The sequence below is a fragment of the Syngnathus acus genome, chromosome 12, assembly GCF_901709675.1.
Source record: "Syngnathus acus chromosome 12, fSynAcu1.2, whole genome shotgun sequence".
Taxonomy (NCBI): domain Eukaryota; kingdom Metazoa; phylum Chordata; class Actinopteri; order Syngnathiformes; family Syngnathidae; genus Syngnathus; species Syngnathus acus.
The window spans coordinates 11948388-11961803 of NC_051097.1; the positions used below are offsets into that span (position 1 = coordinate 11948388).

General features: G+C 58.5%; 4 protein-coding genes across 4 annotated transcripts; all 4 read left to right on the forward strand.

Moving 5' to 3' along the window:
- Positions 1-134: 134 nt before the first annotated feature.
- prpf38a (pre-mRNA processing factor 38A) lies at positions 135-1827 on the forward strand. The gene is made up of 2 exons (XM_037266765.1): positions 135-718; positions 811-1827. Exons 1-2 carry the CDS (start codon positions 336-338, stop codon positions 1382-1384), a joined length of 957 nt encoding a protein of 318 aa, XP_037122660.1. The 5' UTR covers positions 135-335; the 3' UTR covers positions 1385-1827.
- Positions 1828-2107: 280 nt separating this feature from the next.
- LOC119131909 (drebrin-like protein B) lies at positions 2108-5725 on the forward strand. Its single transcript, XM_037266736.1, has 14 exons — positions 2108-2282; positions 2353-2408; positions 2489-2601; positions 2702-2776; positions 2866-3009; positions 3108-3185; positions 3466-3617; positions 3757-3811; positions 3887-3943; positions 4010-4115; positions 4192-4470; positions 4756-4913; positions 4990-5053; positions 5117-5725. The coding sequence occupies exons 1-14, from the start codon at positions 2200-2202 to the stop codon at positions 5251-5253; spliced, it is 1557 nt and encodes a 518-aa protein (XP_037122631.1). The 5' UTR covers positions 2108-2199; the 3' UTR covers positions 5254-5725.
- Positions 5726-5840: 115 nt separating this feature from the next.
- LOC119131914 (transcription factor 7-like 1-B) lies at positions 5841-9623 on the forward strand. Its single transcript, XM_037266744.1, has 11 exons — positions 5841-6768; positions 6840-6912; positions 7412-7527; positions 7589-7666; positions 7755-7863; positions 7968-8049; positions 8326-8394; positions 8529-8685; positions 8767-8874; positions 8962-9010; positions 9101-9623. Exons 1-11 carry the CDS (start codon positions 6574-6576, stop codon positions 9451-9453), a joined length of 1389 nt encoding a protein of 462 aa, XP_037122639.1. The 5' UTR covers positions 5841-6573; the 3' UTR covers positions 9454-9623.
- A 370-nt stretch (positions 9624-9993) lies between these two features.
- On the forward strand, positions 9994-13188 carry dusp11 (dual specificity phosphatase 11 (RNA/RNP complex 1-interacting)). The gene is made up of 9 exons (XM_037266767.1): positions 9994-10176; positions 10850-10925; positions 11006-11137; positions 11512-11635; positions 11708-11768; positions 11906-11952; positions 12029-12101; positions 12248-12364; positions 12656-13188. The coding sequence occupies exons 1-9, from the start codon at positions 10148-10150 to the stop codon at positions 12909-12911; spliced, it is 915 nt and encodes a 304-aa protein (XP_037122662.1). The 5' UTR covers positions 9994-10147; the 3' UTR covers positions 12912-13188.
- Positions 13189-13416: the final 228 nt, after the last annotated feature.

Sequence of the window (13416 nt, forward strand, 5' to 3'; positions counted from 1 at the left end):
CATTTGGCTTCTTTGATTGCTTCGCTAACAAAGAAGTAAAAGAAGAAGAGGAGGGCTTCTCCCGCCTCCCACCCAGCCTCACCCCGCCTCCCACCCAGCCTCACTCCAGCTCGCTAGGTGGCGCTAAGGTCCCCGCGGGGGTCCGAGCGGAAGTGCAAGCCGTTCTCCCCCGGCTTCCTCTGTTGTCGCGACGAACGATCGAAAGTTGGCCGCTTTGGACCGCGGATCAACTGCGCGTCGCCTATCCGGCTCTTGGATTTTTCTAGCCGAACTCCCGAGCGCAATTTGAGCGGCAACCAGCGAAGAAGAACAAGGCGTTTGACGCGGCGCCAAAAATGGCCAACAGGACGGTGAAAGACGCCAACAGCATCCACGGGACCAACCCGCAGTACTTGGTCGAGAAGATTATCCGAACCCGCATTTACGAGTGCAAGTACTGGAAAGAGGAATGCTTTGGGCTGACCGCCGAGCTGGTGGTCGACAAGGCCATGGAGCTCAAGTACGTGGGCGGCGTGTTCGGGGGCAACATCAAGCCCACGCCGTTCCTGTGTCTCGTGCTCAAGCTGCTGCAGATCCAGCCCGAGAAGGACATCATCGTCGAGTTCATCAAGAACGAGGACTTCAAGTACGTGCGCTTGCTCGGCGCCATGTACATGCGCCTCACCGGCACGACGGTCGACTGCTACAAGTACCTGGAGCCGCTTTACAACGATTACAGGTAGGACTGAGTGCAAAACGCCAACTTTGTTGAATGACAGACCCGCCATAATTGCCTCCAACGCTCCTTTTCACGCGTCGAAATGTCCGCAGGAAGATCAAGACGCAGAACCGTAACGGCGAGTTTGAGCTGATGCACGTGGACGAGTTCATCCACGAGCTGCTTCACTCGGAGAGAATGTGCGATATCATCCTGCCGCGGCTGCAGAAGCGCCAGGTCCTGGAGGAGGCCGAGATGCTGGAGCCGCGCGTCAGCGCCCTGGAGGAGGACCTGGACGAGGACCTGGACGAGGCCGAGAGCAGCGACGACGACGACGAGGAGGGCGGCGGCGGCGGGCGGCCCGACGGGGTCCCCGGTCCTGAGCCGCACCGGCGGGGGGCCCGCCGGTGCGACGACAGGCCGCGCCACTCGCCCTCCCCCCCCCGCCGCCGCCGCAGCAGCCGCTCGCCACGCCGCAGGAGCCGCTCGCCCAAGGCCCGCCGGAGCCCCGATGCCCGCCGCGAGCGCCGGCGCGGCAGCAAAAGCCCGCGGCGCCACCGGGAGCGCAGGCGCCGCTCCAAGTCGCCGGCCGCCCACCGCAGGAGCCGCCGGCACCGCAGCCGCTCCAAGAGCCCCGACAAGAGCGGCAAGAAGAGTCGCAAGAAGAGTCGCCGGAGCGACCCGTAGCTCGGGGTGAGCCAAAGATAGGGGCGACCCAAAAGTAAGGGTGACTGGCGCGTGACTGCTCCAAATCAGCCATGTCCTCCTTTTTGTGTTCTTTTTTTTTTTTGGGTACATTCTGTCACCGGACCGACCGGTGCGTTTGAGAGCGTCCGAGTGAGCTTTTTGCTCATTGCTGGTGCTGGTGCTGGTGCTGATGTTCCTCCCCAAAATGACGAGCCTTGGTTTGGATGCCTTTGGTTGGCTGTGCTCTCCATTCAATGTGTCTTCCAATGAGGGAAGGGGCTCGCCCCGCGCCACCGGCCGGCTCTTTGTTACTGTCACTTACCTGTTTTAGCCATGCCTCCTCATTTTGTCTGCTATCCTGCGGAGTGGAACAAAAGCAGTGAGAAAGCAGTTGTAAATTTGAAAGCATGTGCCGACTTTGAATAAAGGCGCTCAAATCAAGACCTGTTGGTTTGTTTGTTTTGAAAGGCAGCCCCTGATCATTCCTCCGAAAAGTCGCTTTGCGGCGCTTTCTTAAAGCCCGAGCCACCGCTCTCAACTAAGAGCCTTTCTCAGAGTTGTTGAAATTGTCCGGCAACCCAGGAACGGATGGCGAGCTTCCGGAGAGTTGGTCAGCGAGCGAGCGTGCATGCAAATTCGAAGTTGCACAGGTCCGGTACGTGTGCATCCGGAGCAGGAGGCGGGATACCGACTGTTTAGGAGGAGCCGCCCGGAGAGAATGCGGCCCGGCGGGTTCTCGCCAAACCGGTCCGACTCGGCCGACGGGAAGGAGCCAAGACGGCGGCTGTTTTCTGGGTCTGCCTCATCCGGGCGACATGGCGGTGGACATGAGCAAAAACGGCGCTGAGTTGAAGGCGGCCTACCAGGACGTGCTGGACGGACGCTCTGACATAGACTGGTGGGTGGCGCCGGCCGCCCCCCCTGTGTGGTCTGCTTGCGCCCGCCTAACTTGTGCGCGTGCGTCTCAGGGTTTTGTTCACCTACGAGGGCAACAGCAACACCATGCGCCTGGCGGCAAAAGGAGGTAAGGGCGGCGGGCGGGCGGGCGGGGTGAGCCTTTGGGTCCCATAACGTGACCTTTGACCTGCGCGGCGCCGTGTGTAGACGGCGGTCTGCAGGAGATGTTGGAGGAGCTGAACAGCGGCAAGGTGATGTACGCCTTCTGCCGAGTGCGAGAGCCCAACTCGGGCCTGCCCAAGTACGTGCTGATCAACTGGGTGGGTGAGACGCCGTGTCAAGTAGTTGCCATGGAAGCTTTGCGCTCTCGCTGGCTGCGGCCGGCCACTGACTTGTTGCTGTTGCTGCGGTGGACGGCAGACAGGCGAAGGTGTGAAGGAGGCGCGCAAAGGACTGTGCGCCAATCACTTGGGGACGGTGGCCAACTTCCTGAAGGTGGGAGACACTCCCGCCCGCCTGCCTGCTCTGCTCTGCTCTTGTGGAACTTGTGCACTGCACTGCACTTTTGGAACTTGTGCACCCAGGGCGCCCACGTGACCATCAACGCTCGCGACGAGGACGACGTGGACCCTGACGTCATTCTGTCCAAAGTGTCCAAAGCGTCGGGGGCCAACTACAACTTTGGCAAGGCCTTGCAGTCCGCCGGGGACTTCCCCCGTGGAGCCGTAGTGAGCGCAAAGCCGGCCGGCGGCGGCGTCTGCGCCCGCCAGACAAGCGAGGGAGAGCGGCCAAGGCAAAAGGCTTACTGCCTCTGTCTTGCTCTCAGGGTTCCGTTTATTGCAAAACAAACGCCGTGGACGAAATGGAGCAAATCAACAAAGATTCTTTTTGGAGCCAAGCGCAGGTAAGGGCGAGTGAGAAGGATCCCGCCGCCGCTGCCCGTCCGTCCGTCCGTCCGTCCGTCGACTCGCGTTTGGACTGCCGCGTGCTCTTGGCCGAGCTCCGTCCGTTTGACAAGCTTTCTTTCGACGCTTACGTTAATAAGCTCCGGGGCACCAGCGGCCCCTTCACGCGTGCTCACGTTTGGCCGAAAAAGCCTCCTGCTTTTGTTTCCCGAGCGGAATGGATGGCTGGCTGGCTACCCCTGAAAAAAGGAAGCAAGGTATGCACGCGTTTGTGCTCAGAGGGAGGAGGCGGCGCGGCGCCAGGAGGAGGTGAAGAAGGCGCAGCTCCAGAGGCAAGCGGTCGAGCAGGAGCGCCGCGACTTGGAGGACAAACTCGCCCGGGAAAGAGAGATAAAAACGCAGCAGCGAAACATGGCCATCGACCACAACAGGTGAGGTGACCGTCGAGAGGGCTCCCGCCGGCTCCTCTCTTAGCTCCAGTCCGGCGGGCCCACGTTGTCACGTGGCGCTCGCTTCAGACTGGAAGATGGCCGACGTGTCTTTTTGTGGTACGTGTGTGCTCTTTGGCAGACTACAGCAGAAGCAGCGAGAAGAAGAAGAGCGGGAGAAAGAACAACAGCAAAGGGTGAGCGCTCCCTCCCGACCAAAACATGGGCTGCATTGTGCGGCGCTCAGCAAAGGCCCTTGGTTTGCGTGGCAGAAGCTCCAGACGCCGGACGCGGAGACAAAGCGGGCCAGCTCGGCGCGCGCCGCCAACGTGAGAGCCGACACGCTTAGCCTAGAAGCGCCACGCTCGGCTAACGCGGGCGCTTGTGTGTGTCAGGAGGCCGAGGCCTTGATCTCGCAGCGCTCCTTCAACCCTCGCGACGTCTTCAAGCAGCGGGAGACCGCCGTGGCGCCCGCCTACGGAGGCTCCGCCCCCAAAACGGGTAAGCACCCCACCGGCCGGTGAAAAAACCCCAACTTTCCTGGCTTTGTTTCCTTGAGCTCCATTTTTTGCCGTAGGGAAGCTGCAAAGCCCCTTTTTGCACCAGCGGGCTTCGGACAGCCCTCCGGCTCCTCCCGGCCACCGAGCCTTCCAACCCTCGGAGCCCGCGTCCGTCTCGCCGCCCGAGTCTCCGTCCGCCCGGAATCCCTTCCAGCCCGTCCACCTTCCCGCCAGTCCCCAAAGCCATCCGTTCTGGCCTCGTCCCGACACGAGCGACGACTTCCTCGGGCGCCCGGGAGTGGTCGCCGCCGCCGCCGCCGCCTCCTCGCCCGGCGGAGCGGCCGCCCGGGCTGCAGGTGCGTCTCCTTCTGCGAACGAGGGCTGAGCGTTGGGCAGGAGAGGGCTAGTAAAGCGGGCGGTGCTAGCGGTGGACAGGAAGTGGGCCTGAAAAAGACTCGGCTGGACGGGCCACAATGCAGCGGGATGGATAAGGCTTAACTGTGGCCATGTTCAAGCCCTTTGAGATGTTTTTTGTCATTCATTATAAATACATTTGAGTCTGCTGAAGATGGTTTCAGGGCAACAGAGCAGAAGGCCAGCGAGTAACCTGCCTGCCTGCCCTGCTGCGCGTCTCTACGCAGCGGAGGACGACGATTGGTCGGACGAATTTGACGACGACCTGTACGAGGCGGCGCCGGGCGGCCAGCGGCTCAGGTCGCTCGCAGATGCCATGTTTCCGACGGATGCGCGAGACGACGAGTATGCGGTGCCGCTGCCCGTGGGCGGGGACGCAAGCACGGTCAGTCGCAAAGCAACGCAAGGAAGGGGATTGCTCATCTTTGACACGTCACTCGTGACATTTGATGACGTTTCAGGGCCAAGATGCCACCGACGCGGGAATGAACGTCTGCGCCAGAGCCGTGTACGACTACCAGGCCGGTACGTACGCACGCACCACAAACAAGCTGCTCCCTCCCATCAAGCGCTCTTTGCCCTCCGCAGCCGACGACACGGAGATCACCTTCGACCCCGACGACATCATCACGGGCATCGAGATGGTGGACGAAGGCTGGTGGCGAGGTTTCGGCCCCGACGGCCGTTTCGGCATGTTTCCCGCCAATTATGTGGAACTCGTGTGATCCCGCTTGGGTTGGGTCTGCGGCGAGCTGCTCGATAGCACGACGCAAGTCCAAACGTTCCCTTCCCGCATGTTCTACTACCGCTTACTGCATAGGTGTTAAACGCAAGGGGGCAGCCGGCCGGGGCCCACACAGGGCCTGCCACATGATTTTATGTGGGCCGCCAAGACAAATTTTGCATTGACTTTGTGTCATTACTAAAATGACAAATGTCTTCACTTTAAAAAAATACAAGAGACATTGCTGGCAATTAGCATTTGTCCTTTGAAATGTTTTTACTAGTATGTATGGAGAAGACGTTCACATAATGTCATAATGGCCCTCGGAGGGCAACTATGACAAAAATGAGTTTGACAACCCTGGCTTACTGTGTCAAAAGCAGCTTTTGCGATCGTAGCTTATACTTAACACCAGATTGGTTTTGTTTTCAATCAATTTGACAAAGGAACCAATACATTCTAATCAAAGGAAACTTTTGCTTCGAGCATTCCTACGTGAACGTGACGGACGGCTTCAAGCGTGCCATCTTTGGGGAGGGAAGGAGCATGTGCACGCATTCAGCATTGCCAAGGAAAGGATGGAATGCACCAGCTCCCATTTTGGAATTTAAATAACAAAAAGTGCAGCGTGGGCCGTGAAGGCGGGCGCCTTTTCCCTCCCTCAAAGTGTGGCCCTCGATCGGGGCTCGCCAACCGATTTGATGTTCCCGATCCCGGATCTGCGCGACGGACGGATGCATGCGGGAGGCATGCTGTGAGCAACGGGTCCCGCTCCCCGATCGTCACACCTGATTTGTTTCCTTTTTCTTCCTCTCACTGTCACGCGCGTGCGCGCTCGTTCGCTCGGTGGAACGCGGACGTGCGCGTACTGTTTCCCGGGGACGCTGTGAGAAGTGCACACAATGTGGGAAAGTTATCTTTTTTTCTTTCTCGGCAGCAACTTGAAGCGCGGATCATTTCCACACGATCATCTCGCGACGCTAACGAACTGAACTTGAATTTGGACGTGTCGTGGCGTGTCCCGTTTGGTCGGATTACGCGTAATACTTGTGCCACAGCGAGCGCCGCGCCGACGGCGTCCGTGAACGCCGCAGGCAGGAAGCTAGCAGCTAAGCGCTCGCAGCTAGGCGCTAGCTAGCTAGCTAGCTCGCTCGCTCGCTCGCTCTTGCCGCCGGCGAGGATTCCCAACGCGCATTTGGCGGCCGAGTGGAGCGCCGCATGTGGAGGAGGCGAAGTCGACTTGTCGGAGCCGCCGGCCGACCGACGGTGACGCCTCCCTGCTGAAAGTGCGCTCCGTCCGCGGCTTAACTCGCTCGCTAGCATGCCGCAGCTGAGCGACGATGGCGACTTGGGCGCCAACGACGAGCTGATCCCGTTCAAGGATGAGGGCGAGGGCGAGCACGACGACAAGACGAGCGCGGCGGCCGCTGCCACCGCCGCTCAGCGTGACCTGGACGACGTCAAGTCGTCCCTCGTCAACGAGTCCGAGACCAACCACTGCGCGTCGGATTCCGAGGTGAGCGAGTGAGCCGCCGCCGGCGGCCAACTTTTGCTTTGCCCCGCTTCTTTCTGCTATTCTCCGGGCAGGCAGCGGACAGGCGAGCCGGACGTCAGCCGGACGCGGCCGGCCTGCCCGGACGTGGCCAGCCGTTTGGCGAAGGTACGCTCCGTCGTGTTTGTTTGTTTGTTTGTTTGTTTGTGTGTTGTTGCTCATTAACCTGGACAGGGCCATGAACGCAACCCCGCACGTGTGTAAACAGTGGACGGATTCGAGGTGTATTGTATCGGGTAACCCACTCTTTAAATGAATGAGGAGTCACCAACAAATCTTTGGTCATCAAAAGTTAATACCTTGCTTATGTATATGTATGTTGTAATATCCAATGATGTTGATCTAAACGGCCAATTAAGACGTCAGGAACGGCCAATCGCAACATATAAATGTCGGCTGATCCCATATAGTTGATTGGGTTGTCTTTGTTTTTTTTTCCCCAACGGGTTAAGAATGTGTTTGGCAGAATGCGCTTTGCGATCCAACTCGAATTGAAAACAAAGACAAAGTCAAACTGAGAGAACTGGGACGAGATCAAGTCTGGCGACAACCCCCGACCTATCACGAGCCTGCTTTTGATACGTGTGTCTTCCACGTGTTGTCGCAGCGTTGAGGCGGCGCTCCGGGGGTGTCCTCCAAGCGCCGGCCTTCGTGGGCTACCCCTTCTTCATGATTCCTGACCTTTATGGCTCATATCTGGCCGGCGGGGGCCTGGCGCGTGCGGTAAGTCCCTGGGTCGCGGCCTGCTTCAGTGACTGACTGGCCAAGCTGTGTGTGCGCGTAGTATCTGCCGTGGCAGTGGCCCCTGCTGGACGTGCCCGCCGGAGCGGCCGGGAGAGATTCGGTCGTGTCCGCTCACCCGGTAAGCCGTGCCCGCGCCTGCCGGTGGCGTGACGCAGCTAGCTCACTCGTGTGTGTGTGTGTGTGTGTGTGTGTGCGTGCGGCTCCAGTCTAGCGGCACGCACGCCTTCGTGGCTCACCTCCACCCGCTGCTGTCCCGCCGACCCGAGGCCTCCTCGCCGCCCTCCAGGGTGCCGGCCAACTTCTCGCCCGACGCGGGTGAGACGCCCTTGCCGGCCCCGGGCCGGCCCGCCCTTGCCGGCCCCGGGCCGGCCCGCCATTGCCGGCCGGCCCGCTAACACGCGTCACATGTGCTCCGGCAGGCTCTTCCCGGCCGCCGCAGGTCGCACGCTACCCCGTCTCACCTGCAGCCGTGGCTGAGATGGCGCACGCCTTTGATTGGCTGTGAGTACAACCTTTTTTTTTTTCTTTTTTTTTTTTTCTCCTCCTCCATCAGCAGCCGACATTAGTCAGGGCTTCGGACTGACCCCCTGACCTGGAATGTTTCCACTTTGACTGAGAAAAGAGACTTGGGCTGATCCGACCTGACCAAGGTGTACATCCCGCGTGTCGTGATGCGCTTTCTTTTGTTGCGTCTCGCTGTTTCTTTCCGACGCGCTCGCTCCCCGACATCATCGTGCACTTCTTGTGTTGTTTTCCGACATACTTGCCGCGGAGCAGCCCGCCCCCCGGCCCGGTGAGCGCCGTCAAAAGGGAACCCGGAGAGGCCGGCCCGCGCAGCCCGCCGAGGTAACGTCAAATGTTTGGGTGCGGTACAGCTATTTGCGGGGAATTGACTCAACCCAAATTGTTCTCCGGCGCGGGGCCGCGTCCAATTTGGCTCCCGCTCGATTTGATGCCTTTGCTGACTGCTCCGCCCCCAGGAAGTCGCCGGCGCGGGACGGCGGCGGTCAGGCCAAAGGTCACATCAAGAAACCTCTCAACGCCTTCATGTTGTTTATGAGGGACGAGCGGCCCAAAGTGGTGGCCCAGTGCCAAGTTAAGGAGAGCGCCACCATCAACCAGATCCTGGGACAGCGGGTCAGCGCCCACCCACCCGCCTGTGCGTGCATGCGTGCGCGTGTCGCTATGTTGACGCCTCGGTGTGGAATGCATCTCCAGTGGCATTCGCTGAGCAAGGACGAGCAGGCCAAGTACTACGAGCTGGCCCGGAAAGAGCGGCTGCTCCACTCGCAACTTTACCCCGGCTGGTCGGCCAGAGACAACTACGTCCGTACATGCACTTATGACACGCACGCACGCACGCAGCTGCTTTACTGATCTCAATCATCCTGTCTGTGTGTGTGGCGTGAGCAGGGCAAGAAGAAGAAGAGGAAGAAATGCAAGAGCGAAAGCCATCAAGACAGTAAGGCAGCCATTTTTTCACGGCCGCATCCGACAAGGAGCGACGATGCGTGGTGTTGCTGCCACTCAAGTGTCTCGCTTGTTTTTTCAGCTGACCATTTCCCGCTGCGGCCCGTGCCCCACGAGGCGCCTCACGAGCTCACGTCGCCCTCCGGCACCAGCGCTCAACTTTTGCGCCCGTACACGCTCTCCCATCTCACACACACGCACTTGTCCCAGGCCAGCCCCGCCTCCTCGGTGGACTCCCCGGCCACGGCGGCGGCGCTGGCGTCGCCCGCCGCCCCGGCACCCACCTTCACCGAACACTCGGACGCACGGGGCGGCCGCGTATCGCCGACAGACCAGCCGCTCGCCCTCACGGCTCATGCGCCACGCGGGGCGCGTGCCCCACCCGCGGCCACCTCGGACCTGCGGACCTCCTCTACCTCCAGCCCCGGGCTTTGAGCGACTGTCGACGCGCCAAAGCGTTTTTAAATCCAATTTCTTGCCGTTGGCAAATTAGTGGTCAATATTTGACATTATTAATACATTGATATTAAGTCGTCACTCGATTTCCTTCGTGTTGACTTTCGAACTCCAGACTTTTGTAAACCCAAATAAAGAGTCTCAATTGATGTCATACGTGGGTGACCTGGCCGGTGAGTTTGTGTGCAGTGCATGTGTGTGAGCTGCGGCAGTACGAAACAACTACAATGCCATTTGGTTGCTTATTCCAGAAAGTCAGAACACTTTGGGGTGAACGTTCTACATACATTTAACTGAAGTGAAGTGAAAATAATTGACCAGCTTCGGTACGAGCAGCCAACAAGTCGCGAAGTGAAGAAACAAATCGAATATTCGATTTGTTTCTTCACGTCGTCGACCAAAAAGCTGCGACGATCGTCATCATGGCGCTCAACGACGACACGCTCGAACGTCACATGTCCCACGTTCTGTGCAGTTGGTGAACGCAGCAGCTCCGGCCGCTGCTGGCGCCATCAACTGCTGACGCCATCAACACGCGTCCGTCCCACTCCTCGCTGTGGCTCAGGAAGAAAAATGTGGCCGAAGCGACCCGAGGAATAAAAGTTGGTTTGGAATCGTCTTTGATTTGAATTTCGTCGACGTGGAAACGGAAGAAAAGAAATTTGAGTGAAAAATGCGTTCCTTCAAAAAAATTCCCGACAGGTAAGACGACAGACTTGATCGTACAAACAAGCTCGCCGAAACTCAGCTCAAGCTTGAGATTGGCTTCATGTCAAACAAACCGATAGTTTTGGACTCGACGGGCCTTAAATATGATGGTTCCCCCTCCATAAAATAAAAGAAAGAAAGAAAAGCTTAACGGCAGGAAACTACCATCAAGCTTGACCTAAACGTGTGTGACCACTGGCCATCTCCACTAATGCTAAAATCAAGACGAGAAATCGAGCAAAACGACATTGATGTGGGTGGGCATAGATGGGAATTTGGGTGACGATTCATCGCGCTTTTCTTAGGACTGACTGTCCCGTGTTTGGTTCCTGTTCCACCGATAAAATGCTAAAAGAAATGCCCCAGTACACGTATCTCTAAAGCTCAATCCAGCCTTGGCCCTATTAGCACCACCCAGCGTCCGCCGCTTTTTGCCACCCAAACAAACCAACCGTCAGCCGGTCTGTGACGTCACGTGCATATCCTCTATCGGCGGCGATCCCTTGCTCCGCTCACTGAAAGGGTTACCGCTTGCATTGGCTTAGTTTGCAAGTACGTTTGTGAACGAGTTTGCTGGTCAAAAATGGCGGCGGCGCTGCCGAGCTTCTGTTTCTTGCCGAGCCTGGGGGGTGGACTTGGCCCAACCGCGCTTCTGATGTGCGGGCAGGTGGCTGGACTACAAGGCGGTGGGCAAGCGACTGGGCACCACTCGATTTGTGGCCTTCAAAGTTCCTCTCAAGCAGGTGAGTCCTCCGCCGTCTGAAATTGCGGGAAATCACAGCAAATGTTAACAGCGGGCAATGCTAACTGTCGTCCCGCTCAGGCGCTGACCCGAGATATGGCGCCCGCTCAGGCCTTTGGACCGAAGGAGCTGCTGGACGTCATGCGGGAAGACCAGCAAGAACTGGGCCTCATCATCGACTTGACCTACACCACGCGCTACTACTCGCCGCAGGTAGCGCCGGCCGGCCGGCCCACGCCCTTCTATCGCTCGCTCGCTCGCTCGCCCTTTTCACGCCTAAAGTGCCTAAAGTCAAGCTCACCAAGTGGAAGGAAACTTTGAGTGCGGGACTTCATTTGCGGGAGGTTCCCCGGCCGTAAGTGGAAGGAAACTTTGAGTGCGGGACTTCATTTGCGGGAGGTTCCCCGGCCGTTTTCACAAGCAGTCAAGAGAGTTGAAAGTGTCCAGAGGCCTCAAGCCTGAGACGCCACCTTTTGCTGCAAAGGCGACCTTGGTCCTAATCCCGACGAGCGGATTGTTGGCAGGCAGGCCGGCCGGCCACTTTTGAACCGGGTGTCTTGACGAGCACGCTCTGTCTCCCGCCGCAGGAGCTCCCCAACTCGTTGAGCTTCATCAAGATCCCCACGGCGGGTCACGTGGTCCCCGCCGACAGCGTGGTGGTGACCTTCAAGAGAGCTGTGCGCCAATTCCTGCGAGACAACGCCTGCAACGGTGGCCGCCGCTTCCCGACGCGGCTGAGCCTGCTTTGCCCGGGCGGCCCAACTGAGCTGCTTTGTGTTGCAGACAAGCTGATTGGCGTCCACTGCACGCACGGACTCAACCGCACCGGCTACATGATCTGCAGGTGCCTTGGCTTCGCTTTGTCGTTGTGCGTGCGTGCGTGCGTGCCAGATGATGTGCAGCCGTGTGCGCATGCCGCTCAGGTGCGGCCAGGCGGCGCTCTAACCGCCGCCACACCTTCTGTGCTTTTTGCCGTGCCAGGTATCTGATCGAGGTGGACAAGATGGCTCCCACCGAGGCCATCAGACGTGAGTGGCGCGCAAGCGGTCGGTCGGTCGCGCGCGCCCCTGCAGGTGACGTCAATGTGCGCTGTGTACTTTTCAGTGTTCAACTCAAGTCGCGGTCACAACATCGAGAGACAAAACTACATTGAGGACCTTCAGAGCAGACCTAAGAGGTAGCCGGCTGGCCGGCCGGCCGACCGGCCAGCCAGCCAGGGTCTTTCTGTGCTTACGTGTAGCTTACGTATCGCTTCCTTTGCTGTTTTGCTGATCACTTACGTGGAAATGCCCCGACCGCTCTCACAAATCTTTGTCTGGGCAGCAACACGATCACGGGCATGGCCAGTCGTCCGCCACCGTCGGTGCGAGGTCGAGCCGGCCATTGGACGCCGGCCGCGCCTGGAGACGCACATTGGAGTGGTGCAGGCCACAACCACGGGTACGTGGTCTCTCACTCACTCACACACACATACACACACACACACCCCTCAGTAATCGGGTTCTCCTTGCCACAAGCGTGCTCGTAAGAACGGGACGGGAGAGCAATTGAATGACAAAATTGCACGGCTCGGGGCGGCACACTGTGTGCCTAAGATTCGAGTGTGTCTCGCGCGACACTCACTCACTCACTCACTCACTCACTCACTCACTCACTCACTCACTCACTCACTCACTCACTCACTCACCCACCCACCCACCACCTTCATTGTCTTTGTATCACCCCCCGCAGGTTTTGTCCGCCAAGAGCCCAAAGGCAACAACCGTACCCGGGCCGCCCCCAATACGACCCCAAGCATTACGGGCCCCCAAGAAGCGGAGGCCCCAATGCCTTCCCGCCCGCACATGCCGCCGGCAAATCCAACGGACGGGGGTGGCCCCGCGGCGCCAACCGGCGGGGTCGGCACGCAAGCGCTTCGGGTCGCCCATTGGCCGCCCAGCCCCGCTACAACTCCTCCTCCTGCTGGACTGGCACTTTTGGACTGTGAAAAGCATCTTAAATTCTGGCCCAGTGGAGGATTGATGTTGGAATGTTTGTTATTGTGCAAGGTGGTAATGTCGAATATGTCTGAGTGCAATTTTTAACGGAAACATGTGAGTTATGGAGACTTTTGGAATGTGGACAATTGGAACGCATCCACGGCTCTGGGATTTTTCCTTTCCCAGAACTGAAGGTGGCTTGACACTCTAAGAAAATCAAATAAAATGCCCACTTAAGACCCCCAGCCAAGTGGGGCTCAAGAGATTTTTCAGACGGAACCATAACCAAGTCCTGGCACATTTAGCCCCATCCGTTCGTGTGGAGAGAGAATGTTTTGTGACTGGGACGTTTTGAATCAGTCACATCCTGTTGAAGGAGAATGGAATCATAGACTCGGCCTAAAGTTGGGAATGTGATGATGCAAAATGGGGGATCTGGACCGTTTAGCTTCTGTTCCTGTGCGTGATGCCACAACATGGTGAGAAAAGGGCCATAAGCTTGATTTGTGTTGC

Bases quoted from the DNA above. Each gene is read 5' to 3' on its own strand.
- dusp11 (XM_037266767.1), top strand. From the start codon at position 10,148: ATGCGTTCCTTCAAAAAAATTCCCGACAG. The intron at 11,636-11,707 runs GTGGCCGCCGCT...TTTGTGTTGCAG, and splicing joins GCGAGACAACGCCTGCAACG to ACAAGCTGATTGGCGTCCAC. The intron at 11,953-12,028 runs GTGAGTGGCGCG...TGTACTTTTCAG, and splicing joins TCCCACCGAGGCCATCAGAC to TGTTCAACTCAAGTCGCGGT.
- LOC119131909 (XM_037266736.1), top strand. From the start codon at position 2,200: ATGGCGGTGGACATGAGCAAAAACGGCGCTGAGTTGAAGGCGGCCTAC. The intron at 2,409-2,488 runs GTAAGGGCGGCG...CGCCGTGTGTAG, and splicing joins GCGCCTGGCGGCAAAAGGAG to ACGGCGGTCTGCAGGAGATG. The intron at 4,471-4,755 runs GTGCGTCTCCTT...GTCTCTACGCAG, and splicing joins AGCGGCCGCCCGGGCTGCAG to CGGAGGACGACGATTGGTCG.
- LOC119131914 (XM_037266744.1), top strand. From the start codon at position 6,574: ATGCCGCAGCTGAGCGACGATGGCGACTTGGGCGCCAACGACGAGCTG. The intron at 8,050-8,325 runs GTGAGTACAACC...GCCGCGGAGCAG, and splicing joins GCGCACGCCTTTGATTGGCT to CCCGCCCCCCGGCCCGGTGA. The intron at 8,875-8,961 runs GTCCGTACATGC...TGGCGTGAGCAG, and splicing joins GGTCGGCCAGAGACAACTAC to GGCAAGAAGAAGAAGAGGAA.
- prpf38a (XM_037266765.1), top strand. From the start codon at position 336: ATGGCCAACAGGACGGTGAAAGACGCCAACAGCATCCACGGGACCAAC. The intron at 719-810 runs GTAGGACTGAGT...AAATGTCCGCAG, and splicing joins CCGCTTTACAACGATTACAG to GAAGATCAAGACGCAGAACC.